Below are 24,566 nucleotides of genomic sequence, written 5' to 3'. Positions count from 1 at the left end.
AAGCTAAACACACTTCACCACCAATACCACTAAAACTGTGTCTGTTCCCACTTCTGCTCACATGGGTGCTTTTTCGGATTATCACCTCAGCGTCATCATCTTTGCAGTGGTGAGCACAGACTCACAGACAGAGGACCCACAGACAGGACTGACGCCTTAAATGGGTTCTGAGCTGGCCGGACTCTGGCTCACAAAGCAGAGATTCAGCCCGTACATCAGTCATCTTTCTCTGTCTGCCTGAATCGATTGGCAGAAACACGGGTGGGGGGGGGAAACCACCGGGCGAGGATCCACTACATCCTTTTGGTGATCTCTCCTCATGACCAGTTCCTGTCACAATGGAGTAGTTTAGCTCTGGGCTTTAAAGAATTCTGAATGCATATACTGTAGCATACATGTATGTATGTGAGACTAAGCTGTAACTACAGATTATTTTGTATGCATTTCCACGCCCACAACACATGTCCTTACCATCAGTTAAAGGGTGGCCTCATTTCAATATCTAAATCCTCATTTCCTGTATTTCTTCCGCTTTGCCATGATCACATACCTCTGGGATGGAGTCAGCCGCTCGGGCTGTGCTCTGTGTACGTGCCTGAGGTCTTGTTCTGTTGGGAAGGGACCACTTAGCAAGAGGCAATTCCCTCTGTCTCTGTGTGAGGAGATAATGCAACAGCGATCTATAACACTCCGGCATTTTGCATCCAGCAGATTGAGTGTGTTCAGGTCTGTGTGCCTACGTGCCTGAATATAATTGTTCCTATAATCTTCTCTGATCGAGCCAGGCAGTGAAGGGGACATGGCCCTTCTTTGGCCCTGTGCTGGATTCAACCCCATCATTAGCAATCAATGCTCTCACCACTGATGTGATAATAGATATGGATTGTGATTTGCCAGAAAACAAACACCTTAGCCGTGTACTAGTAGTACAGGTCAGAGAGGGAGGGGGGCGATGGTCTTGCCTTATATCCGACTGTTTTGCAGAACCCCCTGTTTCGCTGAAGGCAGTTGATTTATTTTCCGGCGCATCAACCTCAGCCAGGACAGAGTCAGTGGTTTGACGGTTTTAGAGCGTAAAGGTGTCGTGTCTCATTATATCATACTGCTCTGTTCTCCACAGGTGTGTGTCCAATTGTTTCTGAGATAGAGCCAACCTAATCTCTTTAGTAGACCTCTTTGCCTTCCTAAGTAGATAATGGGTCAATTTAGTTATTTCTAGGTTGTTTCAGTTTAATGTGCTTTTAACAACATGGTCTCAACACACTTTTACCGACCAAAGTTCTGGCAGACAGGAGCAATCCATTATCCAAGCCAGGTTATAGTCATGGCTGTTTAGGACACAGTGGAGGGCGTCTGGGCTCCTGGCCCGCTCTAATCTGTATCATCCACATACACAAGAGAGCCCACAGAGGTTGGAGTCCATATGAATCATTCTGAGCAGATAATTGTGAGGTATTTCATCACCCTGCCCAGGTTATTTGTGTGTAGTGGATCAGATTAAATCAAGTTTGAAAGAGAAAATGTCTCATCTGGCCTTCAACTGCTGGAAGATGAATGGAAATGTAGATATCGCAGGCAAATGTGTGAGGTGAATATATAATTGAATACCTGGTTGTAGGAAGGGTGGAGGCGGGAAGGAAAATGACAGAAAAGGAGTCCCACAGCAAAGTATAATAGTGTTCAACCTCATAGGTGTGTGGCTAACTAATCATGGCGCAGGTGAATAAAAAGGAAACACATAAGTAATGATGTGATTGGGGGGTGTCCCATCGCGTGGGAAGGGTATCAATTAGAGGCCACATCTTCTCTTTATTTTAGCCTTGTCTCCCTGAGCAACAATGTCTTTGAGGTGCACTGAAACTCATAGACCCCCCCAGGAGAGGAGTTCCGCTGACAGCTCACTCTCTGTCAGCTCACACAGACTGGAGCTGATGTCCTCCAGCTGTTCTGCAAATGGAGCAAAGGATGAGTGGAAGGGGGTAGAGAGAGGGAGAGAGAAAAGGGCGGGATGAAGGGAGAAACGAAGAGCTTCGGGAGTCCATATGGCACTCTTACATTTGAGAGGGAGATTACAGAAGGATATCACCTAGGGACACGTAGAAAGAATTGCCATTCACACAAGATAACTCGAAGAACAGGGTTCTCCAAACTACGGCCCGGGGGCCAACTGCAGCGAATGGTCCGTTTGAAATTGGCCTGCAGCACATTTTCTAAAAGGATAATGGAATATGGCCCACACATGAAACTTGTGCTTGTCTTTTATTGTACTTCTTAAAAATAACGTATTTGTATAACAAGCTTGTAATATACCCTGCCTATTTCGCCTTATCCCCCCCCCCCCCCCCCCCCCCAACCTCTTTAACCATGTTCAATTATCAAGCAGAATTGACCTGCATCTGATTGATTTTGCTCACTTAATTTCTGTAAGTGGCCCTCAGTGGGAAATGTTTGGACACCCCTGTCTTAGAAGTGCCGCTATCTCAAGGAACCCCCAGGATTCTGGTGAGGGGCAATGAAGAAGGAGGGGGGGCAATCTAAGAAAAGCTTAAAAGATATGATGCAGATAGCGTTGATCCATGTCCATTGGGTGATACATTTAGCCATAGATGTGCTGTTAGTGTTTGGCATCCTGGAGTAACTGTGATAATGCTCTCGTGTGTGTGTGTGTGTGTGTGTGTGTACAGATTTAGTGTTTATGTTGTGCTGCAAATGATTGTGGAGGTCTTCATGTTAACTTCTTGTGATGTCTGCTTTACAGGAGCTTCCTGCCTCTTACAGATGACCACTACATAACAATAATAATACATTTTATTTGAAGAGCGCTTTTTAGGGTACTCAAAGACACTTTAAAGGGTCAAATTCATAAAAACATCATGTGTAAAATATATCAAAAACAACATTAATTATGCTTCAAATGTATTTTATAAACATCTTAAAGTGCTGTCTAAAATTCAATAGGAGTGACTTTCAATGCATCATTTACCTGCATTGAAGTCCTAATGTATTAACTTTGGTTAAATAGTTTGTATTTCTACATAGGCTGTGGCTCACTTATCTCAATGCAATGTAATAACTACTGTTTCTATTAAAGCAATATAAACAGTCATGGCCACAACAGTACAGCGTGAGTAATCCCAGATGCCCAGTTTAAGCTTGGATTGTATGTGTCTCCAGGCCAGGGCAGGGCTTGCACTCTGGCTCCTATGAAGGACTCATTCTGCAGTGCAAGGAGACAGCAGTGGTGAGGTCCTTATCAGAGCCCCTGCACACTGAGCCTCTGCTCCGCTCCATCCGGACCCCTCATTTCTACTCAGGCTGGACAGACAGGACAACAAGTCCAAATCAAAAACAACACAGGGTGTCCGCTTATATAATAATTTCATATACTATTTAATTTTGACAAACAGGATACAATTATAAAAATATGATATTTACATTAATTGAATAATGATCCCCTGTCTGTCCAGTGGCTGCTATTGGCTGACAACCGTGTGTGTGTGTGTGTGTTTGGAGTAGACTAGGACTTTTTTGACTCCATTTTCTTGTTGCTGAAATCTTTTTCTGGTTATGGTCTTATACTTGTACATAGCAAATACAAATTTAGAGCAGAGCTAACATTACCTGAATAGTATAATTAAACAATAAAGAAGGGATTGTAGATCAAACTTAAACATTTATAAACTTTTTGTTTTGTACAGGAGATGGATTTTGAAGTGGCTTTAAATCTTAAATATTCATTCTGCTCATCCTAAAGTTAAACAGTTGCCAATTCACTTAATACTGCATAGTATAAGACCATTCCATAATGGCAGCTGGTTCAAGCTGGTCCAACTTCCTTTGGTTTAATCAGGGAGTATATTTAATTTTTCACAATGATTTTGAGGTTTCATGCATTTCTTTCTTTCTTTGTCTTTTTCTCCCTACTCTTCTCTTTCTGTATACATGCTTTTATCTTCCCCCTCCCTGTGACTTCTTGCCTTCTCTGTCTCTTTCCGCATCCACCTTCTCTCCTTCCCTCTCCTCACCTTCAGTAGGGAGGAGGGAGTTCAGAGCTCGTGCGGCAGTGGAGGAGTGCTCCTCTCTTGCACTGACAAGCTGAACAGACGCACTGTGTTGGTTCGACCCGTCAGCAAGCAAGAATCTTTCAGCCACTTCTCTGGCTTTTTCCCTCCTGTAAGAATGTAGCCCTTCTCCTTTTTAGTTGACTCTGCTTAAACTCCATTAACAGTGGCTAAAATAATTCTGTGTGCTTCTCAGAGAGGTTTCGGAAGCCAGTTATTTAACTTGGTTTAAACAATTAGGATTTTGCTGTGGAATGTTTTAATTATATTATTGGTAAAAACACAAATTCAACAGTCATACATACATACTGCTGCAAAGGACACAACCTAAACGGGTTATAACTATATCTCACACTTCTAAATTTGAATAGAGCATTCCAAAAGGGTGCAGATTTTATGATAATTTCCAGTTGATAAATGACTTTACCAACAGTTAACTGTTACCGGATGTTTTTGCAGACTTTCTTTTAATCATGCAACAGTTGGAGATGATTTGCTTTTACTGAATGGGTAGTTAAGTGATTATCCCCCTCTTATTGCTTCTCAAATCAAACATAAGATTGGTAATCTTGCTAATCAGATCAATCTGAAGTAATTCAGCCGCAGGTTTCACTATATATATATATATACATATATACATTGCTTTTCATAGAGTTGGCTGATTTCAGGATCCAATCTTAATAGCAGAATATAAATAGATTTGCTCTTGAACGCTTTTTTTGTTGTTGAGGTTAAGTGTTTTCCTTTAAAAAGAGCACTGTTTAAAGTAAATGCCATGAGGCCCAATTTTTGGAATAAAGATTATAAATCAGCCATTATTAACCAAAATAAGTTTTGATCCAACAGTGTGAGTGAAGCTATTTTTTAGAGGATTTACCCCTATCAAATAAATCAGCTGAGAAAGAACAGCATAGTGTTTGTGTCTGCTACCTCTCTGTGTAATGACGACTATCATCAGTGCTATTTGTCTGTCTGACCGCTGGCCAGACTGCAGCCAAGGTCCTGGAGGTCTCTCACCAGCAGCACGGCTTCCTGTCCATCACCTACACCCAGGCTGTCACCAAAAATGTCCGTCACAAACTCACAACCCGGCCGGAGAGACCCCCACGCAGCGGTGCTACCACCAGCAGTCAGCGGCTGACCTCTGACCCCCTGGCAGACAGCTCCCCCCAGTACCTGAGAGAGATCCTGCTGACGGCTCAGCCCTTCGACGTGGTGCTGTCCTGCCCCTTGCTGGCTACTGTAGCGGGGGTGTTCCAGGTACACACAAATTGTATTGTCAGTTCCTATTACTGTGTGCTATGCAGGCTTGAGCCTTGTCATCCACATATAGGTTTTTTCATTTTTCAAGTGTGCATGAATAAATGAAAATATTTAAATACATTTTGGATAATAATTGCAGTAATTTGGTCAATCTAGTAATATACAGCAAGTTAGTTTAAAGTCTCAGTCAACAATTATATGCAATTTAAAGGTGACTCCTTCATTTATTCATTTGTTTTGTCATTTGAACCAGCCATTAAGACAACAAAACGTACTGATAAGATGTTTTGTATTTCATTATTAAATATATTTGACTGGATGTCTTTTCAGGCTACGGTGCCAAGACGCTACAGAGAGCGTGGAAAGACAGCTGGTCAACCAATGAGAATCCACACTCTGACCTCTCGGAGTTTACCCCTGATGTACATCAACACCAGCGTGATCAGGGTCTTCTGTCCCAGTGCACGAGAAAAACACACAGCATCAGGTTAGAGAGCTACTTTTCTCTTTTCAAAGCACATTTGTGTTTTCAAACGGAAAACAACAGGCTATGATTTAGATTCTGTAAGTCTGTGGTGCGTGTATGAAAGTCTCTGTCATGGCCGCCCAGACAAAGCAAAGACACCACATTAGACAGTTGCAAAGACAAATAGTTGTGGTTCCAAAGAACCAACCACAGTCATATACACTCCTACAAATATAATGTAATGTCATATTGTCATAGATCGATGTTATGTCTGCTGGTAGTAATGACTTATAGTGGTGTGTGTGTGTGTGTGTGTGTGTGTGTGTGTGTGTGTGTGTGTGTGTGTGTGTGTGTGTGTGTGTGTGTGTGTGTGTGTGTGTGTGTGTGTGTGTGTGTGTGTGTGTGTGTGTGTGTGTGTGTGTGTGTGTGTGTGTGTGTGTGTGTGTGTGTGTGTGTGTGTGTGTGTGTGTGTCATCATCATCATGCCCTACTGTATATGTACTTGTGTCTATCGTGTGCATAGTGTGTATTCACCTTTGTTTAAGCTTTGTATTTGCATAAAGGATATTTCTGTGTCTATATCCATATTTACATTATGATTGTATTTGATTGTGTGTTCCATTAGATCCTCAGATGAAAAAAGAAGACACTCTGGTGTTGAAGCTGGGCTCCCTCAGCATGGCCCCCCAGGCGGATAACCCCCTGACCCGCACAGTGCTGCGGAAAGACATCTACCAGTAAGAACAGCTCTCCTCCTCCTACCCACTCTCGGCTCAAATCACACTATATGGTAGACAGAAAAGGAACAAAATCCTGTTTAATACAAAAGCAATTATAGTCCACCATGTGTGGCTTTGATTCAATCAAACTTTTTATTTTATTTTCTACAGTAAGTATAACATTAAAATGTTATGAAATACATAGTATAATCAGTCACACGTTAGTTTTGTTAAGCAAATCAGTACATCTTTTACATGCTGAATAATTTAACCCAAACATAAAAGAACATAGTCTTGATTTAAACCTTTGAAATTATCCTTACGTAACGTCCACGCGGTTCCGTCGCGTGCTTCAACGGAGACGCTTCCCATTCCCCTTGAATGGGGTGACGTCAAGCTTTGCCGAACTGCATTGTGGTTCCGTCGCGTCGCTTTGCCTCCGTTGCTCGCTTCGAAAGTTGAGAAAAGTTCAACTTTTCAAACATCGATGGAAGCGCCAGCCAATCAAATCATATGCCAGTACAAGCGCTAGCCAATCAAACCGTGTGCTTGTGTGTCCGGGGCGGGAGATTAATGTGATTGGTTGTTGGTCGCGTGCCAGACACGCCCACCGGCAAGCTTCAACGCCACGGAACCGTGTGGACGTACCGTTACTCTTTCAGCTCCTACACCTCTTCTGTTGATATACAGTATCACTCTCCATATGGTTGTGAGGCAAGTGTTTTGGTGAATGTGTGTTCAGATGTGCATGGTGCACTTCTGTGTCCTCATGGTGGGAAGTTTTCAGGAGCGAGTGACAGCGCCACATAGTGGTTAAGCTGCCCTAGCAGTGACAGAGCAGTGAGTGACACCTTGGGGGTCTGCTGGGCCCTCCAGCTGAAACACAAGACTGTTGACACAAGCCCCCCGTGCCATATGGATCAAAGCAACTAGGCAGGGAAAATCTGGAGGGAAATAGCTCTGTACAAAACATTTCCCTGCTATAGGCAGCTTAAAGAATCTGGATTGTGTCATAGCTGCCTCAAAACCGCAAACACAGCTTGTGTGTGTGCGAGAGAGAGAGCAGTTGTGTGAATGGGCAGATATGGAGCTGGCAAACACACGTAATGGGGGAGATAAAAGTGGTGCCAAATGCTTTGTACAGCTGCAAGTGAGATGTGAGCTGACACAAGACGTGAAGTGGAGAAAAAAAGAAAAAATAGGTGGCCAAACAAAAGGAGAGGATTAGGCTTCATTTCTGCTGCAGTTGGTGGAAGAGTCACATGTGGGGGGGGGGGGGGGGGGGGGGTGCTGCCTGACATCTAACCATCAAGGCATTCTGTCCTACGTGGTCCACAGTTTTTCCACAGAAGATCTATCTCCTTCACAGTGTCTTGTTTGTTTTCTTTCATGTATCGGAGTAAACTTGTTGTTGATCAGTAACCATAGCAACTGTTCTGAAGGGACTTATGAGGATATGTTTTATATCCACGCGAAAACTACACCATCTAATGTACTAAAATGGTTTGCTACAAGTTATTACGGCTAATGAGTAGTAACTACTCTGTTTCCATGAAAACTGGGCCTATATTTATTTTGTTGACATGTTGGCCATGTTATCATCATGTCAAATGATAAATGACGATCTTGCGGGCATGGAAAATGATCTGGAGTTTTTCTCAGACTTTCAGCCCAAAAAACTGTTAAAACAGCCGTGCAATTGTACCCCATATTGGCTAGTAATGTTGTGCCTGTGGTAGTGAGAGGATTGGTGGCTGTGTGGCTGTGGTGCCCACATCTGCTCCTACACAGAGATCGCTTTGCATGACATCCACCCTGCCTTAGCACAAACATGCTACCATAGGCCCTCCATACGGCCATTCAAAACACAGAGTCTGGTACACATGCACTCGCAAACAATATGGTGTCTTCATTCAGTCATGCATACAAAAACATATTCTAACTATGCACAGCAAAATACACATACATGCTCTGTCGCAAACACTAGCAGCAGGCATGGCTGTGTGTACAAACACACCCATATTCACTTAGCCTCTACACACAGAAGCCAAGAGCCACCACTTCCCTCTCTGCAGTGAAACCCAGGTATTATGTCAAACCACTCTCTGTGTTCATTCTTCCATGTGTAACCGTGCATTATCCTCACCACCTACCCTGTTCACATCTGCCCTCCAATTTAGGACCATCTCACTTCTGACTCACGTGATTGATAACCCTGAGATCAGGACCTTGTTGACATACACTGTTACGTGCTTGATCTGTGCTGAATTATATTGTGTTTGCTCCCCCAAGTCGTATAGAGAAAGTCAAAGTAAAAGTCTGTAATCATGTAAACCAATGTGTGTTTACAATCTATAACCAACTGTGGCTATAGCAAGAAATATGTCCATAAGGGCCGGTAGCCATTTGCTCGGTTCTGTTTAAAGCCCACCACTAATTACATCCGCTGTCATAATTGAATGACTGATCTAAGCAGCAATGGTGTTTTTGTCTACTGTACATGAAATGATTGCCTCACAAGGTCTTAAAGCAGGATTTACTGTAATGACACCCTGTGAGAGAAGACGCTAAAATAGCGAGTACGTGTAAACATCCTGACAGAGCATGTCTTGATACTGGTCCACTAACACTGATTCTGACACACCTGCCTCAGCTTCCTTTACAGCCTCTACATTTTCAGGCTACAGTGTGTATTTTCATTTAGAATTGATAGATTTCCTCAAAGAAGGTAAAATAAACCTGTTTGACTATAAAACTGTAGAGCTAAGTTGACATGCACCGTGTCATTTGGTAACAATTACCACTTTTTCATTTGATGTTGAAACTGTTTCCCTGAAGGAGTAGGTCCCCAGCGGCTTCTTCACTAAGCAGGAATTATGACACAGATAGGCTTCCCCTGTTTCTCCCTCTCCATATTCAGCCACTGCCTCTCAAGGCCACTGTCAATTTACACAGCTGAAATCATTTTCCTGTCTTGAAAAAGTTTTTCCAAGTACTGGGCGCCGGCCTGGATAATGTCCAGCATGCATTCAGCCCTGACTTTCTTGTGGTTGTGCATGTCACAGATCTTTTACTCCATACTCCTATTTTCTCTCATCCTCCCCGTTTCTCTTATTTTTACAATGAGATTTTTTCACTTTTGGAACACTTCATTTAGAGCTTCTTGTATGGGTGAATTGGGACCTCTCTTTCCAGAACCATGTGGAGATTGAGTTTTCTGGTTTAAGGGCATGGAGACACATGTTAGAGTGTCTAGGGTTAAAACATAAGCTTGCAAATATTTGAATTATCAATGTGTGTGTGTGTGTGTGTGTGTGTGTGTGTGTGTGTGTGTGTGTGTGTGTGTGTGTGTGTGTGTGTGTGTGTGTGTGTGTGTGTGTGTGTGTGTGTGTGTGTGTGTGTGTGTGTGTGTGTGTGTGTGTGTGTGTGTGAACTCATAGTCTGTGTGAAGGAGACTCAGAGAGAATCCCGCTGCAGCTTAATATGTTTGAGTTTTGTTTTGATTAGTGCACACTCCTGCGTTTCTACGGTAATGGCAGACATGGCTGCTGCGTCAGTTGTGATGCAGAACCCATTACTACGTTTTATTCTCCCTACTTTCTTTGTGTCTGTCGTTTGTATCCCACTACTCCAGCATATGACACCGAGCTATACCCACATCACCAACTTCTCATTAGGGCCCGAGCACGAGAGCGCTAGGACCCAACGGCGTCCTAGCACGAAGTGCGAGGAACCTATTGTTATCCTAGGATTTTTTTCTTCTTCCTGCGCTTTAAACCTGTTTTTGAAGGCTTTACGACGCTTCAAAAGTTGTATAATTTTGCACGGACGCCAGGACCGGTGAACATTTTTACATTCTGGAGTCAATGGGTTCAAATTGTCCAACATGCTCGCTAGCGCCACCTATATGTAAATAATTTTGGAAAAATGAACATAGTCGCACCGTAAGTCCGTTTGACCTGAGATTTTGCACTACTATCCGGGTGGAGCTGTTCTACATTTGGTCCTCTTGAGCCTCTAAGCTCTGCCTACTTAGATTTTTTTTTTATTAGCATAATGTTCCAAACAGTGAAATATTCACTTAAATTTCAATTTTTAGTTTTTCGACACCAAACTTAGTATACTGCATCGTTGGAGGGTCACACACATTACCCTAGGAAATTAGCATGTTCAGTCAATAAATATGTCCGCCATTAATCAAAACGTATTTGCAAAAAGGCGGGGCTTAGAAATAAATGCTCATAACTCATCAACAATGTATCCAAACATCACAGATTTTGGTGGATAGGTTCAGTCTGTCTTGGGGAATACGCACACCAAAGCATTTTCATTTTGGACTATAGGGGGCGCCAAAAACACCACAAATGTATAACTCAAGAACGCATGAACGAAATAAAAAAAAATGTGTAGACATACTCTGGGGGTGAGTATGAACTGAGATTGAAATGTCGCAACAAATGACTTATGTGGGCGTGGCCTATACATTCTTTTTTAATTGCGATAAATGAGCTTCGGACGCAAAACTTGGGACACACGTCACACCTACACACACAAACCCACACCTACACAATGTACAACACACACATACACTCTACAAAACACACCTACACATTGCATAACAAACACAAACAGCTCCTAAAGCATATCATAAATATCAGGCTACCGCCCTTGTATATTTTATTATGTGAAGCACTATATGGTTTCATGAAAAATATCTACTGTTTATTTGTAGATATCTCCTAAAGCAGGGGTTCCCAACCTTTTTTCCCAAGAGCCCCCCCAAATGACTCCTGTTGGAAGTTGCATCCCCCCCCCCCCACACACACACAACAGTGGTAATTAAAGTTTAAAAGTCTCAAAAATGCTACAACTACTGTCACAAACTGGATGAATGTGAAGTATGTTGTTAAAGGAGGATGAAAGCGTAATCAAGGAGCACTATTGGAGTGACTTTGATGGTTATTGGACTCAGGATTCATTCATTTGGATTCCCGCTGTATGAAGAAATGAAAGGACGGCGCAAGTGGAAACAATTCACAAAGGGATTAAACTGTTTAAAACACATGCTCAAAGTAAGCCGGATTTTGCCGATGTGTTTATGTGGATTCAAAAGTCGTAAATAATCTACAAAATGGAGGAGACCGATCTGATCAGAGCAACTGTGACAAATAATGTGAAACCGGCATGGACAATGACTATGTTTTAAAAATGCGCTTATCCAGAAAAGCCTGGTTTGGACACTTTACGGGCAGAAGAAACATTTCTATTAAAGAAAGAATTATACAATTCTGTCTTTTTATGCCTTTAATAGCTACTAACTTGAATTTCTATTAAAATGAATTAATCAATTATTTTTTATATTTTATTGTAATGTAGAGACAAGGCTTTTAGTGACAATCATGTATTGCGTTTGCGTTACAATTATATGTAAAAACAACAACAAAAAAAGTCTAAATATGATATTTGGCCTCAAATCATCTGAGGCCTAGCGACCCCCCCCCCCCTGCGATCTTTGATCTATCCCCCAGGTTGGGAACCACTGTCCTAAAGCATACAAATAAAGTGTGTAATGTAGGCATGTTACATATATTATTGAGCCATATATATTATACACACTGTTCTGCTTTCTGCACTGACCTCAGCAGCTGTTCTCACTGTAAACATCGCGTCACAATGAAAGCAGTTGTATTAAAAAAATAAATAGCCTAACATCCAGGGGAGATGTGATTAGTGAGTAAACAAACGGTAAAGAGCAGAAAGTCTGATGCACATTTCATCATCTTAAATAACTTATAATCACAACGGGAACAGATTGCAGAGCTGTGCTTCGTTGACATAAGCCCAGCCATGCGTCACGCCTCTTTTAAACATCACTGTTGGCTGAAATCCACTCCGGAGAATACATCAGTGTGCCCTCGGTTATAGCTCCTCCAGAGAGACTCCTCTCTCCTCTCTCCTCTCTCCTCTCTCCTCTCTCCTCTCTCCTCTCTCCTCTCTCCTCTAAATCTTTGTACCCTCGGTTATAGCTCCTCCAGAGAGACTCCTCTCTCCTCTCTCCTCTCTCCTCTCTCCTCTCACCTCTCTCCTCTAAATCTTTGTACCCTCGGTTATAGCTCCTCCAGAGAGACTCCTCTCTCCTCTCTCCTCTCTCCTCTCTCCTCTAAATCTTTGTACCCTCGGTTATAGCTCCTCCAGAGAGACTCCTCACTCCTCTCTCCTCTAAATCAGTGTATCCTCGGTTACGGCTCCTCCAGACAGCCTCCTCGATAATCGATCCTCGACGAGCCTTTAGAGACATTTGTTTTCCTTCGAGACGGCACGCCGACATCCGTTTCCAGGTCTCTGCCGGAGGACCGAGGAGTCTGGGATGCGAAAATTATAGAAATGACAAACGGCTCATTGCTTGACGCCGGGACGACCGGCTGCCCTCCCCGACAGGCGCACAGACGCGAGGGCCCGCTCATCACTGCGCGCACGTCTGTGACCGCAGTTTTAATGATCCTTATTTTGTCCAAATGTTTTGATTTCTGTATATTTTCTTTTTGTATTCAATCTCTTTTTCTGATCAACATATCTGCGCACTCCATCCTTCCTTATCTGACCCTTCATTTGCCCAGTCCTTCTCATGTTTTCCTTCCCTCATTTTCTTTTCTAATGTTTAAGTGTATTGTCTCTTCCTCTATTTGTCATTTCCTTTCACGCCCTCTTCACCCCCTCTTCCACATCATCACTTTCCTTCTATCCTTTTGCTTGTGCAGGCTCTTTTTATTGTTATGTCTAAACAGCTCTTTTTCATCCATCCATCCATGACTTTCCACTCTTGCTCACCTTCTGCTGCCCTTTTATCCCACCATGTCTCTTTTTTACATCTTTTTCTTTCTGTCTCCATGGGTATTTGTTATTTCCTTCCTGTCTCACTTTTCCTCTCTGTTGCTCTAGTGTTGGTTAGACTGGTCCCAGTCCCAGCACATTGTGGTCAGTAAGCAAGCCCCTTATTGCTGAACGGCTGCCTGGCTAAGCCCACATATATGTCCTAATAAGTGGTTGTGATGGGGATCTCCCCTCCATGGATAAACAGAGGCTGCTGAAGCCAGGACCCTGCCTGTTACCAATAAAACTCTCTGGCACCGGTTATATGCACCCTTCTCCTCTAGTAACATCCTAGTGTAGTGTGTGGATACCAGTGACGTTTATTACTCTTTTTATACTACCTGAGCAGATGTGTTTGCCTTCTAGATGAATCCATATGTTTGCAATATTCATAAACAGAATAAAAAAGAAGTGTTTCTGCTACCGCTCCAGATCCTTATAGAGACAATGTAGAAAGAGAACAGAACAAATATCCTTTGATTTTTGTTCTGTCCAAATGTGTACTTGAACATGGCACAACAACTGCCCTTTGACAGTGCTTGAGTGGCTGTATCTATGTTAATAATTCATCATTCAGCACACCAGGGGAAGAGCAGATTTGGTTGGTAAAACATTTGATGCATCATGAGTTAACATCTTTTATTTTTCCTTTTCAAATGAATTTAAGAGAATAAATAAGAACATGTTGACAGTGTGTTGCTGCATGAGGCCTTCTGGCTACCAAACTATACATTAACTAACAAACTGTTTGTCTTACATTTACACATTTGCGCATTTAGTTCAGTCTTCCCGCCAAACTATTGTAAACTTGGCATACTATACAAGCTGATAGGAAGTTAACCAAATAAGTGGTAACTGTGGTTAATACAGAGCGTATCTAATTGTAGATTTTAATGTACTCAGTGATCAAAAAGACAATGATGCCTTTTCACAGATTTAACTTCAAATCTTATTTTCTTTTCTTTTCTCTCAGCTGGTCCTTCTTGTCTTACTCCTCATCTTTCTTTTCCTCATAAAACCCAGAGTTCCCAGCAAATGAATCATTAGACGCTTCAGTGCAAACTTGCCTCATCACTCACTTTAGTCGACTGCCAAGTGCCCCATTTCTCCATTTGTTTACACCAGAAAAAAGGGCTCCGGCTTTGCTGCCGCGGCAGAGCAGAGGAGCTGCTCAGGCCACACACAGTCACAATGTAGGATCTACACTTATATACAGTACACTGATTTAGGAGTTGCTTTAAAAAGTCCTTTGGCTTCAGAGCAGGTTTAATGAAATACTACTTTCAGAGGCAATGATTGCAATAATCGTTATATCTGTATCGCCAGCATAAAGAATGCTTTTGTGGGATCTTTTTAATCTACCACTGCAGAGCAGCCTAAATTCTGAGCGTCAAATGTGTTGATGCACCAAAATGACGTTTTGTAATAGTAGTGTTGAAAGAAGTTATGTTGTAAAGCTTCTCAGTTACTCCCTGCTGGCGTAGTGTGTTGCTACTCAATGCTTTGAGTATGCAGTGGAGCATTTTAGAACAGTGAAAGTGTCTGTGGGGATTACCCAGCCAGACATGGGCCATTACAATCAAAGTTCCCTTTATCTATTTTGGTCTCAACTTCCAGCCTTAAAAATATAATCAGAGGATGTAAAGCGCTCGTCTCAACTCTTACTATTCTAAATGGTGTTTTTGTGAAAATATGCCAGTGTCATTAACACACTGTGGGCAAAAGCAATCCAAGTTCGTAAATCTCTTCAGATCTTTTAGTTGGTTCGTGTGAGAATATTGCTTTATTAATATGTGTTATTAGAGCAATCATTGTGATATTACATGATTTCAAAGTGATTTAGTTGTGTTGTGTTTAATCCATGTCCAGGTATCATAAAGTGATTCAGTTGTACCTATAAGCTTTTAGAGCACAGTAGGCAGAATGGCAGTGAAAAAAAGAACAGCAACAGAGACACCCAGCAGAGGTAAAGTGGCTAACAAGGATTTTGTCAACAAGAATTGCTCTTAAGGCTTCTGAATGCCGCGGATCATTTGTGTTTGCTCTGTTTGGGCCAGGCTGAGGAAAGAGACCATCAGAGCTACACCTTTCTTTGTGAACTGTAAATCCTTAAGCTCCGCTTGTTTCTCTCCCTCTCTTTTAACCCTGTCTTCCTCTCTCTCACTTTGGATGTAATCCATGTTTCCCTTCTGTTTTACAGAGAAAGAATATAAAATAAGCAAGAATTGTAGGGTCAGCCAGAATAAACATCGTTTTTTCTCAGTCCAGAAAATGAAACACCTGGTGCTGGTAAACTCAGAGGACATATTTCACATCTCCTTGACACTCAGGATTAATGCAACATCAAATTGTTTTAAGAATGGGGACAGCCGCTACCCAGAGTAAATCATAAGCCTCCTTTTATTAAAGTTTGCCCTAGAATTTATGTTTTGAATCCGACAGGATAGCTTCAGCAGAGCCAACAGATGCCTGGGAGTTAGTGTGCTCATGTTGCCTCAGACAACGTGTCGTAATGCAGGCAGGAAGTTTACACTCAGCCACTGAAAAGTGCCTTGGCTTTGAGGTGTAGTATTTTCCCCTTAACCTTTCTTTCCTTTTTGATAAAGTGATATCTGGTGTTCTTTTCACTGGGAACCAGTGTGGAAGATTGATTTATCTGTGTCCCAGATGATCCAGAGAACATATCATATGACGATCAAGCTGATTTTCTCACAGTAGAGAAAATGCTGTTTGTCTTTACAGCCATTAGAAAAAGAGAAATACTTTTTGTGGAGCTAATGTTACAAGACCAAGACACAGGAAACTAGATGGATGTTAGTGGATTTGATCTTTGCTCTGTGAACTGGAGTACCTGACTGCTTTGTTCAATCAAGTCAACCACTCTGTATAAGGCCATCCGTCTTTTAGGAGAGTACTCCACGCTTTCCAGGATGACCACCAGCAGTACCTCTTTCTGTCTGACCAGAGGCCCTCCAACAGATTTAGGATAAGTCCATTTGCAACTGAATAAAGTCATTGATTTATTGCCATATCTATTAACCTAGTTCATATTGTATCCTTTATCATCCCTCTGTCTGTCCATTGGAGAGCCTTTGACCGCAGCGCTGCACTCTGTTGATCTGGCAGTGTGTTGTGCTGTATATGAGTGCTGAGCTGTATACAGGCTCTTGTGTTCTGTGTTGTGGTGTCTAGTGACTTCTGTGTACAGCCTGCGGTTCATTCCATAAATATCTGTGGCCTCTGTGATGTTATTCTCAGGCCCTCTGCTCTGTGAGAATATTGCACCACAACACTTGTATTCCTCAGCCTGCAGTTAGAGGTTTAGGGGGATTAGGAGGGAGAGACCCCCGGCCTGGCCCTGCTGTACATTTGTATGACCATTGTATGCATATGATTTCGAAGGTAATGTGCAGAGAAAGTGGAGAAGAGAGAAAGAAGAGGGTATTAGGACTCACCACACGGGACTCAAACAACTAAACCACAACTTATTTTCCTGCTCTTTTTTCGCACAAAGTGGAGGGGCTATTGGAAAGGCCTTGATGATGACAGTTTGATCCAACCTGAAATATCTTCATAGCTTTTATATAACCATGTCATTTGATATGGTAAGGTATCGTCTAAAGCAGCGGTTTTCAAAGTGTGAGGCGCGCCTCCCCGAGGGGGCGCCAGAGAGCTTCAGGGGAGGCACAGCGTGAGAAAAAAATAACGAGAATTTCAGATAGTTAACTTCAGCTAACTTAATGCGAGCGGCAACATGGATCCATTTTTAGTGAAGTTACCTAAAGTGAGAGAGGAGACAGCGTCTGGCACAAAACGTCACTTGCACACTTTTGGCTGTCTGTGGAGACCGAGTTCCCCCACCTCGCCAAAAAGGATGTAAAGTGCTCATTCCCTTCACCTCCGCCTACCTGTGTGAGTGCGGGTTTTCCGCATTGACTTTGATCAAAAGCAAGTACTGGTCAAGCAGCGGCGGATCTACCGGGGTGGCATGGGGTGGCAACTGCCACCCTAAAAATAGCCTTGCCACCCCAGTTGGCAGCTTTGTTTTGAAATAAAAGTTGTGGCTCATCGGACATTTATGAGAGAAAGTCTCTAATGTCCGAGTGCAAGTGAATGCAGCACAAGACGCGAGCCTTGTAACCCCTCCCCCGTCCCTGGCGCGAGCATGGAAATATGATTGGCGCTGATTTTATTTGAACGGGACGGCGCAAAACGAGAAGCATTTGGACCCAAGTACTGAAGGAATGAGGTATTTGCAGGGCCGCCCCTCCCTACACGCCGATCACGCAGACTGCGTGGGGCCTCACCTCGCGGAGGGGGCCTCATCTAGCGGAGGCAGCCTCATCCGAAGCGCAAAGGCGCCGCACCTACTGTAAGCGCGGCACAGTTTCGCCGCTGCGAGGCTCCGGCGCGCTCCACTAGCTTCCCCCCCCCCCCGTCGACGACGATGATCGAGACACAGAGGGCCTCATCACATAACTTTGCGTGGGGCCACAAGTTGTCCAGGGACGGCCCTGGGTATTTGCGGTCTACAATGACAGAGAAGAGACTGTTTGGCTGTACTCAGCATTGAATCACAACGCACTAAAGCTGTTGATCTTAATAAGTTTGTGAGGCGTTTTGCTGAACAAGATGGTAATCGGCACATTCAGCTGTTATAGACATGCCAACTTGATGCTCTGCTCACGGATGACTCGATGAGCATACAACACTGTTAAGATGATGACCTTACGTGTGTAAATATATTTTTTTCTTTGTGGGGGTCTGCCCCCAGAAAACAGTTTTAAGTCCTGAGAAAGTCAAATAAGACGTGTGTAAAACTACACTGCCCAGCCAAACAAAAGTAACCACTTTGATTTAACTAGGCCAGTAGGTAAGGACTTTCCACTGGATAATAATACCCCTGCATTATAGCAACAACAACAATAATAATAATAATGATAATAGCAATAATAATTGGGAGGGGGGGCGCGGCTGTTCTTATGTTCTCTGAGGGAGACTCACCTTCCCACACTTTGAAAACCCCTGGTCTAAAGAGAATAGATTTTAGATATTTTAAGAACACTGGGTTCCTTAGGACACAACTAGGTAAAAGAGACTAGACATTTATTTAAAAGAATAATCTTCCTAAAAGGAAAAACCCATTCAATTAATTAAACAGCTCAACCTTTTTATGTAGCATGGCCACCATCCACCTATAAGTGGAGGGTAGGCTGTATGTTTTACGGATGATTAATAACTACAATGCCCATTTTCATTCTCATCAGAAGATATGCCCTTAGCGATTTGGTCACAATACGGGCCTGGCACTACCCAACTACAATATAATTCATTTAGTGTATAATTCTCACATCCAATCTTTTCACGTGTTTGTCTTTTTCAATGCTAAGCTGAATCACCCACAGCTCGTTTTTTCTTTCTCTCCCCCTTTAACATCTGTCAGTGCATTGCTGTTGACAGCATTGTGTAGTTCTGCATTGCCCGTTCAGACAGAACTTCCCGGAAAGCGCTCTCATGTTTTGGCATGCTGCTGTCAGTCAGGTGGGGGTGCGTGCTGACAGAGGCAAGGGGGATCACCACTCAGCTGTCCTGCTCTCATAGAGGGCCTGGTCCAGAGGTTGACCGCCGGGCCACAGGCCTCATTGATTGTGCCTGCATGTGTGTGTGAGTGTGTGTCATCCTGAAGCAGGAAGCAAAGGTTCTAGGAATACACCCTGCCACCTACCTAGGAAGCTCTGTCCTCCACTGCAGCATGCGATACACACATTCTACCGGTTTTACCCTGACCGTGTGTGTGTGTGAATTGTGAATGCATATGTTTTGTGTATGTGTCGATGTGTGCAGTCAAACCCCAGCCTTGTGCATTGATGTGTTTTAGTTCCTTTTCTCCCGGCTCATGACATGTTGATGTTCTGGCATCCTGTGTGGCGGTGTCACTGTCAGTCACACAGCAACAGAGCCAGGTGGACTGTTGGGGGGATTCAGAAATACTTTATTGATGGTCAGCGTCTCCATTTTCTCTAGTTTATTTGTTATAGGATTTACAATAGAAATCGCTGATCCATGTGTAGATATGTGTTTTTTGCAGTGAGAGCAGTGAGAATGTATGCCTACTGTAGTTAAAATTAAGTGTTGTTACGCTTTTCAGCACTTTAGTTTCTTGGTTTTTTTTAAGGCAAAAGAGCAACCTTAAAGTTGATCTTCTGTACATATTGTATGTTCATATATCCTGTGTGTATTTCTGTAGGCATGTGTCCATGTATATCTTGCGTGTGATTTTGATTGTCTGTGTGTTCAGTATTCTCCTGCCAAGCAGCAGTTATCAGTAGGCTACTCAGTAGAACATCAGACCAGAGCAGAAGCAATTAGAGGGTTTAGTGAGAGTGAAAAAAAAAAGTCAACCTCAAGAGAGAAGGAATGTGCAGATGCTTTCAAATGTCCATGTGTGAAGCCACAAGCTCTTCTGTGGCTCCGAGAAGCCAATGTGAAACCAGTGGCGTAATTGCCTAATGCTTGTGTAATAAGAGGCACATTACAACCCCAGGAGGCCCAACCAGACATGAAAGAACCAGCGGCAGGCACTAAAGTGGGCTCAGAACGCTCTTCCTCCTGGTCTTAACCATTTGTTTCTACTTGGTCTGGCTACATTTCAGATAGCTCATTTAGTGTACAGTATATTATCAACATATTATGTTTGATTAGACCCTTAAAGGGGACCTATCATACAAAATGCACTTTTGTACGTCTTTTATACATGAATATGTGTCCCGGTGTGTCAGGGAACTCACCAAGTGTTAGAAAACACAACCCTCTCTCTTTTCCTCCATACCCAAATCTCTAAAAACAGGGCTGCAACGGAGCTGATACAGATTTGAAATTGTTCTGACGTCAGAAACAGGGAGCTCCGCCTATATGGGCAACTCTCCACCTATCAGGGGAATGGGGGGTTGGGCCACGGCCATTGCCGCTCGAAAGCGCTGGAGACGCTGTAGTACATATGCCAGGCCTGTAAGTGGCGCTGTAGTCTGCCACAAAAGCAGTGAAGAAGACTTCTCACAGAATCAGCCCTTGCAGGGCTGGAAAGAGCAAATAGAGCGAAATGAGGCATGGCTAAAATGCATGATCTGTTTGGTATTTTGAAAAAAAAACTTCACAGACATGTTTTATATAGGTATGGCCCTACAATATATTATTCAAATATAGCATGATAGGTCCACTTTAACATTCATATGTTCACTGTTGTTCTGCCACTCTTATCACAACAATAACTTTTGTGGGTATTGAATTTCCTCTGGTTTGATTTAGCCAACATGAGGCAGTGACTTCTTAACAATGGTTATTTATACCCCTGTAGTATGATGTAATTTATCTAGCAGTGGTGAACCGTCAGGGCCTTCAAGGTATTCAGAGAATACCCTGAAACACTCAGATAAAACAAACAAAAAATGGAGTTAATTATATAAATAACATTTTACAAAATGTAAATAAAATGAATAAATGAGAATCGTATCTGTGTTGTTGATCTTTAATATTACAGTGTTACGTTGATTTGTTTGTCCTTCTCGGTCCATGCACTGCGCATTTCAGTGGTTTTGTGTTAGAAAAAAAATGCAACCAATCAGATATGTTTCTGGGTCTCTGGGTAGAATATCCTTCAACCAAGGTATTCTATATCCTTGATAGAATGCCCTGGCCCTTACACTGAATGAGAGCGTACGTTTGGATTGACAGTTTGATCAACCAATTATATATTGATTTGTAGCCAATGGGCGTATTCTTTCAGAGTTCCCCTCGGTTCCAGGGTACTCTAGAACAGTGGTTCTCAACTGGTGGGTCGCGACCCAAAAGTGGGTCACGGACCCGTTTCGAGTGGGTCGCAGATGTGTGAGTGAAGAAAAAAAAAAGTTGAAAAAATATATATAACTGATTTTGTTTTTTGAAAAAAGTCAAACTTTTATTTTGAAGGCCCGATTTTCTATCGCTGTGCATGCAGTAGGCGTTGGACTGGAAGTACCGGAGACCATAAACGGTTTTGAAAACTTCTGTCACGTAGTGATCATCTTCTCAATAAAACATCTTTGCTGATGTTTTTTCGAGTCTTCTGGCCAATCAGAATCAAGATTGTTGGAAGTCCCCACGGAGAATAACTTTGCGGTAGAACTCTTCTTTATACATCCATGGGTACAACTTCAGATAGAAATGAACACGTAATGAAATATGACCCCCGGTTTGATGATTGACAGGTCACAGAACAATGGGAGCTACCTACCCTTACCCACAATTTAAAGTAATTCACACAGACTATCTCCTCTTTGCTCTTCTCTCTGTGTGGAGCAGCAAGTTCAGCTGTCAGAACAAAGTGAAAAACAAACAATGGCATCAAATATTATTAATAGATCGGGTAGTAATAGATTTATTTATTTTCTTCTCAGAGTGTACCAGAATGCGTAGTTTATATGTTAGTATTTCTAAAAATCTCCTGGGGGAGAATCCCCCCAGACCCCCCTTCTGGGGTTGGGTTTTCAGCATGTGTGCCTTTTGATGTTATACAGTTCAGCTTTGATTCCATCATCTCATTAAACCTTTAAAGCGTACTTTAGTTCTGTTAAGGGATATATGCACTGTACTTCACTTTAATTCATATTGTATGCTGAAAAGCGTATATTACAGCACGATTTTTTGTTGAATAGATTTGAGTGGTTCAAATTTCGGGTCGCGATTTATTGACAAAGGAAAAAGTGGGTCCCGAGGCCTGACCAGTTGAGAATCACTGCTTTAGAAGGCCTGTTAGTTCACTGGCTCGAGACAGAGGATCCAGATAAATGCTACTGAGCAATTCATTTGCCGTTTTATTGTTTTTAACGTTGAAATGGCAACAGGTGAAGATGATGTTGTTGCGGAATTGTTGTCAGTGCCCTTTTCAAGACGACAATTCAGTGAAAAGACGGACATTATAACGGGGGGGGGGGGGGGGCGGCGGCGGCGGCGGGGGCGGCGGGGGGGTGTGTGTCTACAGAAGGTCCAGTTGTGACAGATAGACACGGTTCGCCACTGGTATCTAGGTATAGCTATGTAAGGGTTTATATAGTTTGAGTACCACACTCCTTCACACTACCTTCAGTGTGAAGTTTTGCATGAATGATAGTGTGTGTGGTGTGCATGCATTACAGGTTAGAGAGAACCACAGAGGGAGATACGTAAGCCAACATGTAGACTCTACTGTGGTGGTCCCCTTTCATCTCTCCATAACTTACCCCCCACACACAGCCCTCCAAACAGCACCCACCCCTGTCACTTTATCATCACACACATGCAAAATAGCGAATATGCTTTGCTGCATATATAGGCTGAAATACGAGTGTTTAAAGCATCACTGTCCCCCTTGATATTTTTCAATCCCTTGTTCTAACAACTGAAAAAGCATTTGAAGGGCTTTGAAAGGAGTTTTTTTTAAGGCCTCACATTACGTGCTGCCTGGTAATGGACTGATGTTATTAGCATTTTAAAGCTTACATTTTTTTTGTAAGAAGCAGAAGGCATGTTTGAAGGCTGAGAGACCCAGCTGACAGACACATGTTTGGGGAGAAGAGAGGCTCACATCACAACCTGACATGTCAGATTACAGAGACGCACACACACGCTCTCACATACACTCTGCAAACGCACATTAAGCAGATCACACACATGTTTTTAACCACACACAACGCCACTGTGCTCAGCTGCCTGTGGTTTTTGTATTAAACCTGTTTATCTGTCCATCATTCAACCTGTCCATAGTACCTAGAATGAGGCAGAAAGTATGCACCAGATTAAATAATTAGAAATAAGGGGAGAGGGGAAGGAAGGATGCAATGAATCAGTGATGAAGGGTCCAAGGGGGGTTGAATGGATGGTTGAAAGAAGGGAAGGATGAGGGTCAAAGGGATGAAGAGATGAAGGGAGGGAAGGATAGGGGACAAATGACTGCAGGAGAGAAGGATGAATGGATGTTGGTAAAGATAGGGTAGGTAGGGGAATGGATGAATGAAAAGGGAGGATGTGTCGTTAAATCGGAGACTAACAAGACTGGATCTGTTGACCAGGTCAACATATCTGAGCATGTGATGAGGGCTGTGGTGGGGGGGGTCCATGCTCCCAAACCTATGGTCACGGATTCATGTCACAAATATTATACTCTACACTAGGGCTGCACGATTAATCGAATCGCAATCGCGATATCAGCTTGTGCAATTAAATAACCGCAATAGGCTGCGATTTAATTAAATAAAAAAATGTGCGTGGTGTAGAGCCGATGAATGGGAGTCGGAGGCGGTGTGTAAAATATGGAACTCCACACTTTATTTTCCATTTAAATACACACACAATAATGTACTAGCTGCATGCTACTGTTAAGCTGGAATGCTAACAACAGGAAACCGGAACACCAAGTGTAACATATTCCTCCGAAAGATGGTCGTACACAAGACTGATGATTTCAAATGTATTGAAAACTCAAAAAATCTACGTAAGAGCTACACAAAGACACAAAACAACAAACACATTTAAGCTTCATCCATATTAGAATCACTTTAGCATACCATTAAAGAAGTGAACTGCAAATAGTTAGCAAGGTTATAAAACAGTATAAACGAATCAGGACACATTTTTATATTACTTTAATGTATTTACTTTATGTCCGTTCATCTCCGTCAACCCTAACCCTAACCCTTTGGGAACAGTAGCTTCCTGTTAAAAGCGCAAAGTCGCCTTCAAAATAAAAGCATGTCTAAATAAAACAGAAAGTTGAGTTAAATTACGCTTAAGAAATGTATACAATAGCAATGAAAGTAACAAAAACAATGCAATATACTTTTCAGGTTCATTGGTGGCCAAAAAAAATGCTACATCTGTAATATGGCGATACTTTGGGTATCACTTTTATTCAACATATTGTAGAGGTTACACAAAATATGCCCCATTTTGTAACTTGCTCTTTTTTCTGCTACATCCTCATTTGTCTGGGCATTCAGATGTCTTATTTTATGAAAATGTGTATGTTTTCTTATATTTACTGTATAGTAAAGTATGCAGAAAAAAACTTTATTTTCAAAGAAGATATCATTTGGTATTTATTTTATTTTGTCAAATTATAAGTTATTTTCAAAACAGTAGCCTACTACTTAAGATATTTTTGTTATTGTATTTATT

General features: G+C 42.4%; 1 protein-coding gene across 1 annotated transcript in view; it reads left to right on the top strand.

Annotated features, from left to right (window-relative positions):
• The window catches only part of LOC117497404 (vacuolar protein sorting-associated protein 13B-like), a 392,696-nt gene that overhangs the window by 210,657 nt on the left and 157,473 nt on the right, over positions 1–24,566 (top strand). The window contains 4 exon segments of the mRNA XM_034149383.1: positions 3,175–3,241; positions 5,049–5,321; positions 5,655–5,811; positions 6,416–6,527. Coding sequence (XP_034005274.1) covers positions 3,175–3,241; positions 5,049–5,321; positions 5,655–5,811; positions 6,416–6,527 — 609 coding nt within the window.

This window comes from Trematomus bernacchii, unplaced genomic scaffold (assembly GCF_902827165.1).
Source record: "Trematomus bernacchii unplaced genomic scaffold, fTreBer1.1, whole genome shotgun sequence".
In the NCBI taxonomy this organism is placed as follows: Eukaryota; Metazoa; Chordata; class Actinopteri; order Perciformes; family Nototheniidae; genus Trematomus; species Trematomus bernacchii.
This window is presented reverse-complemented; position numbering and strand designations above follow the sequence as displayed.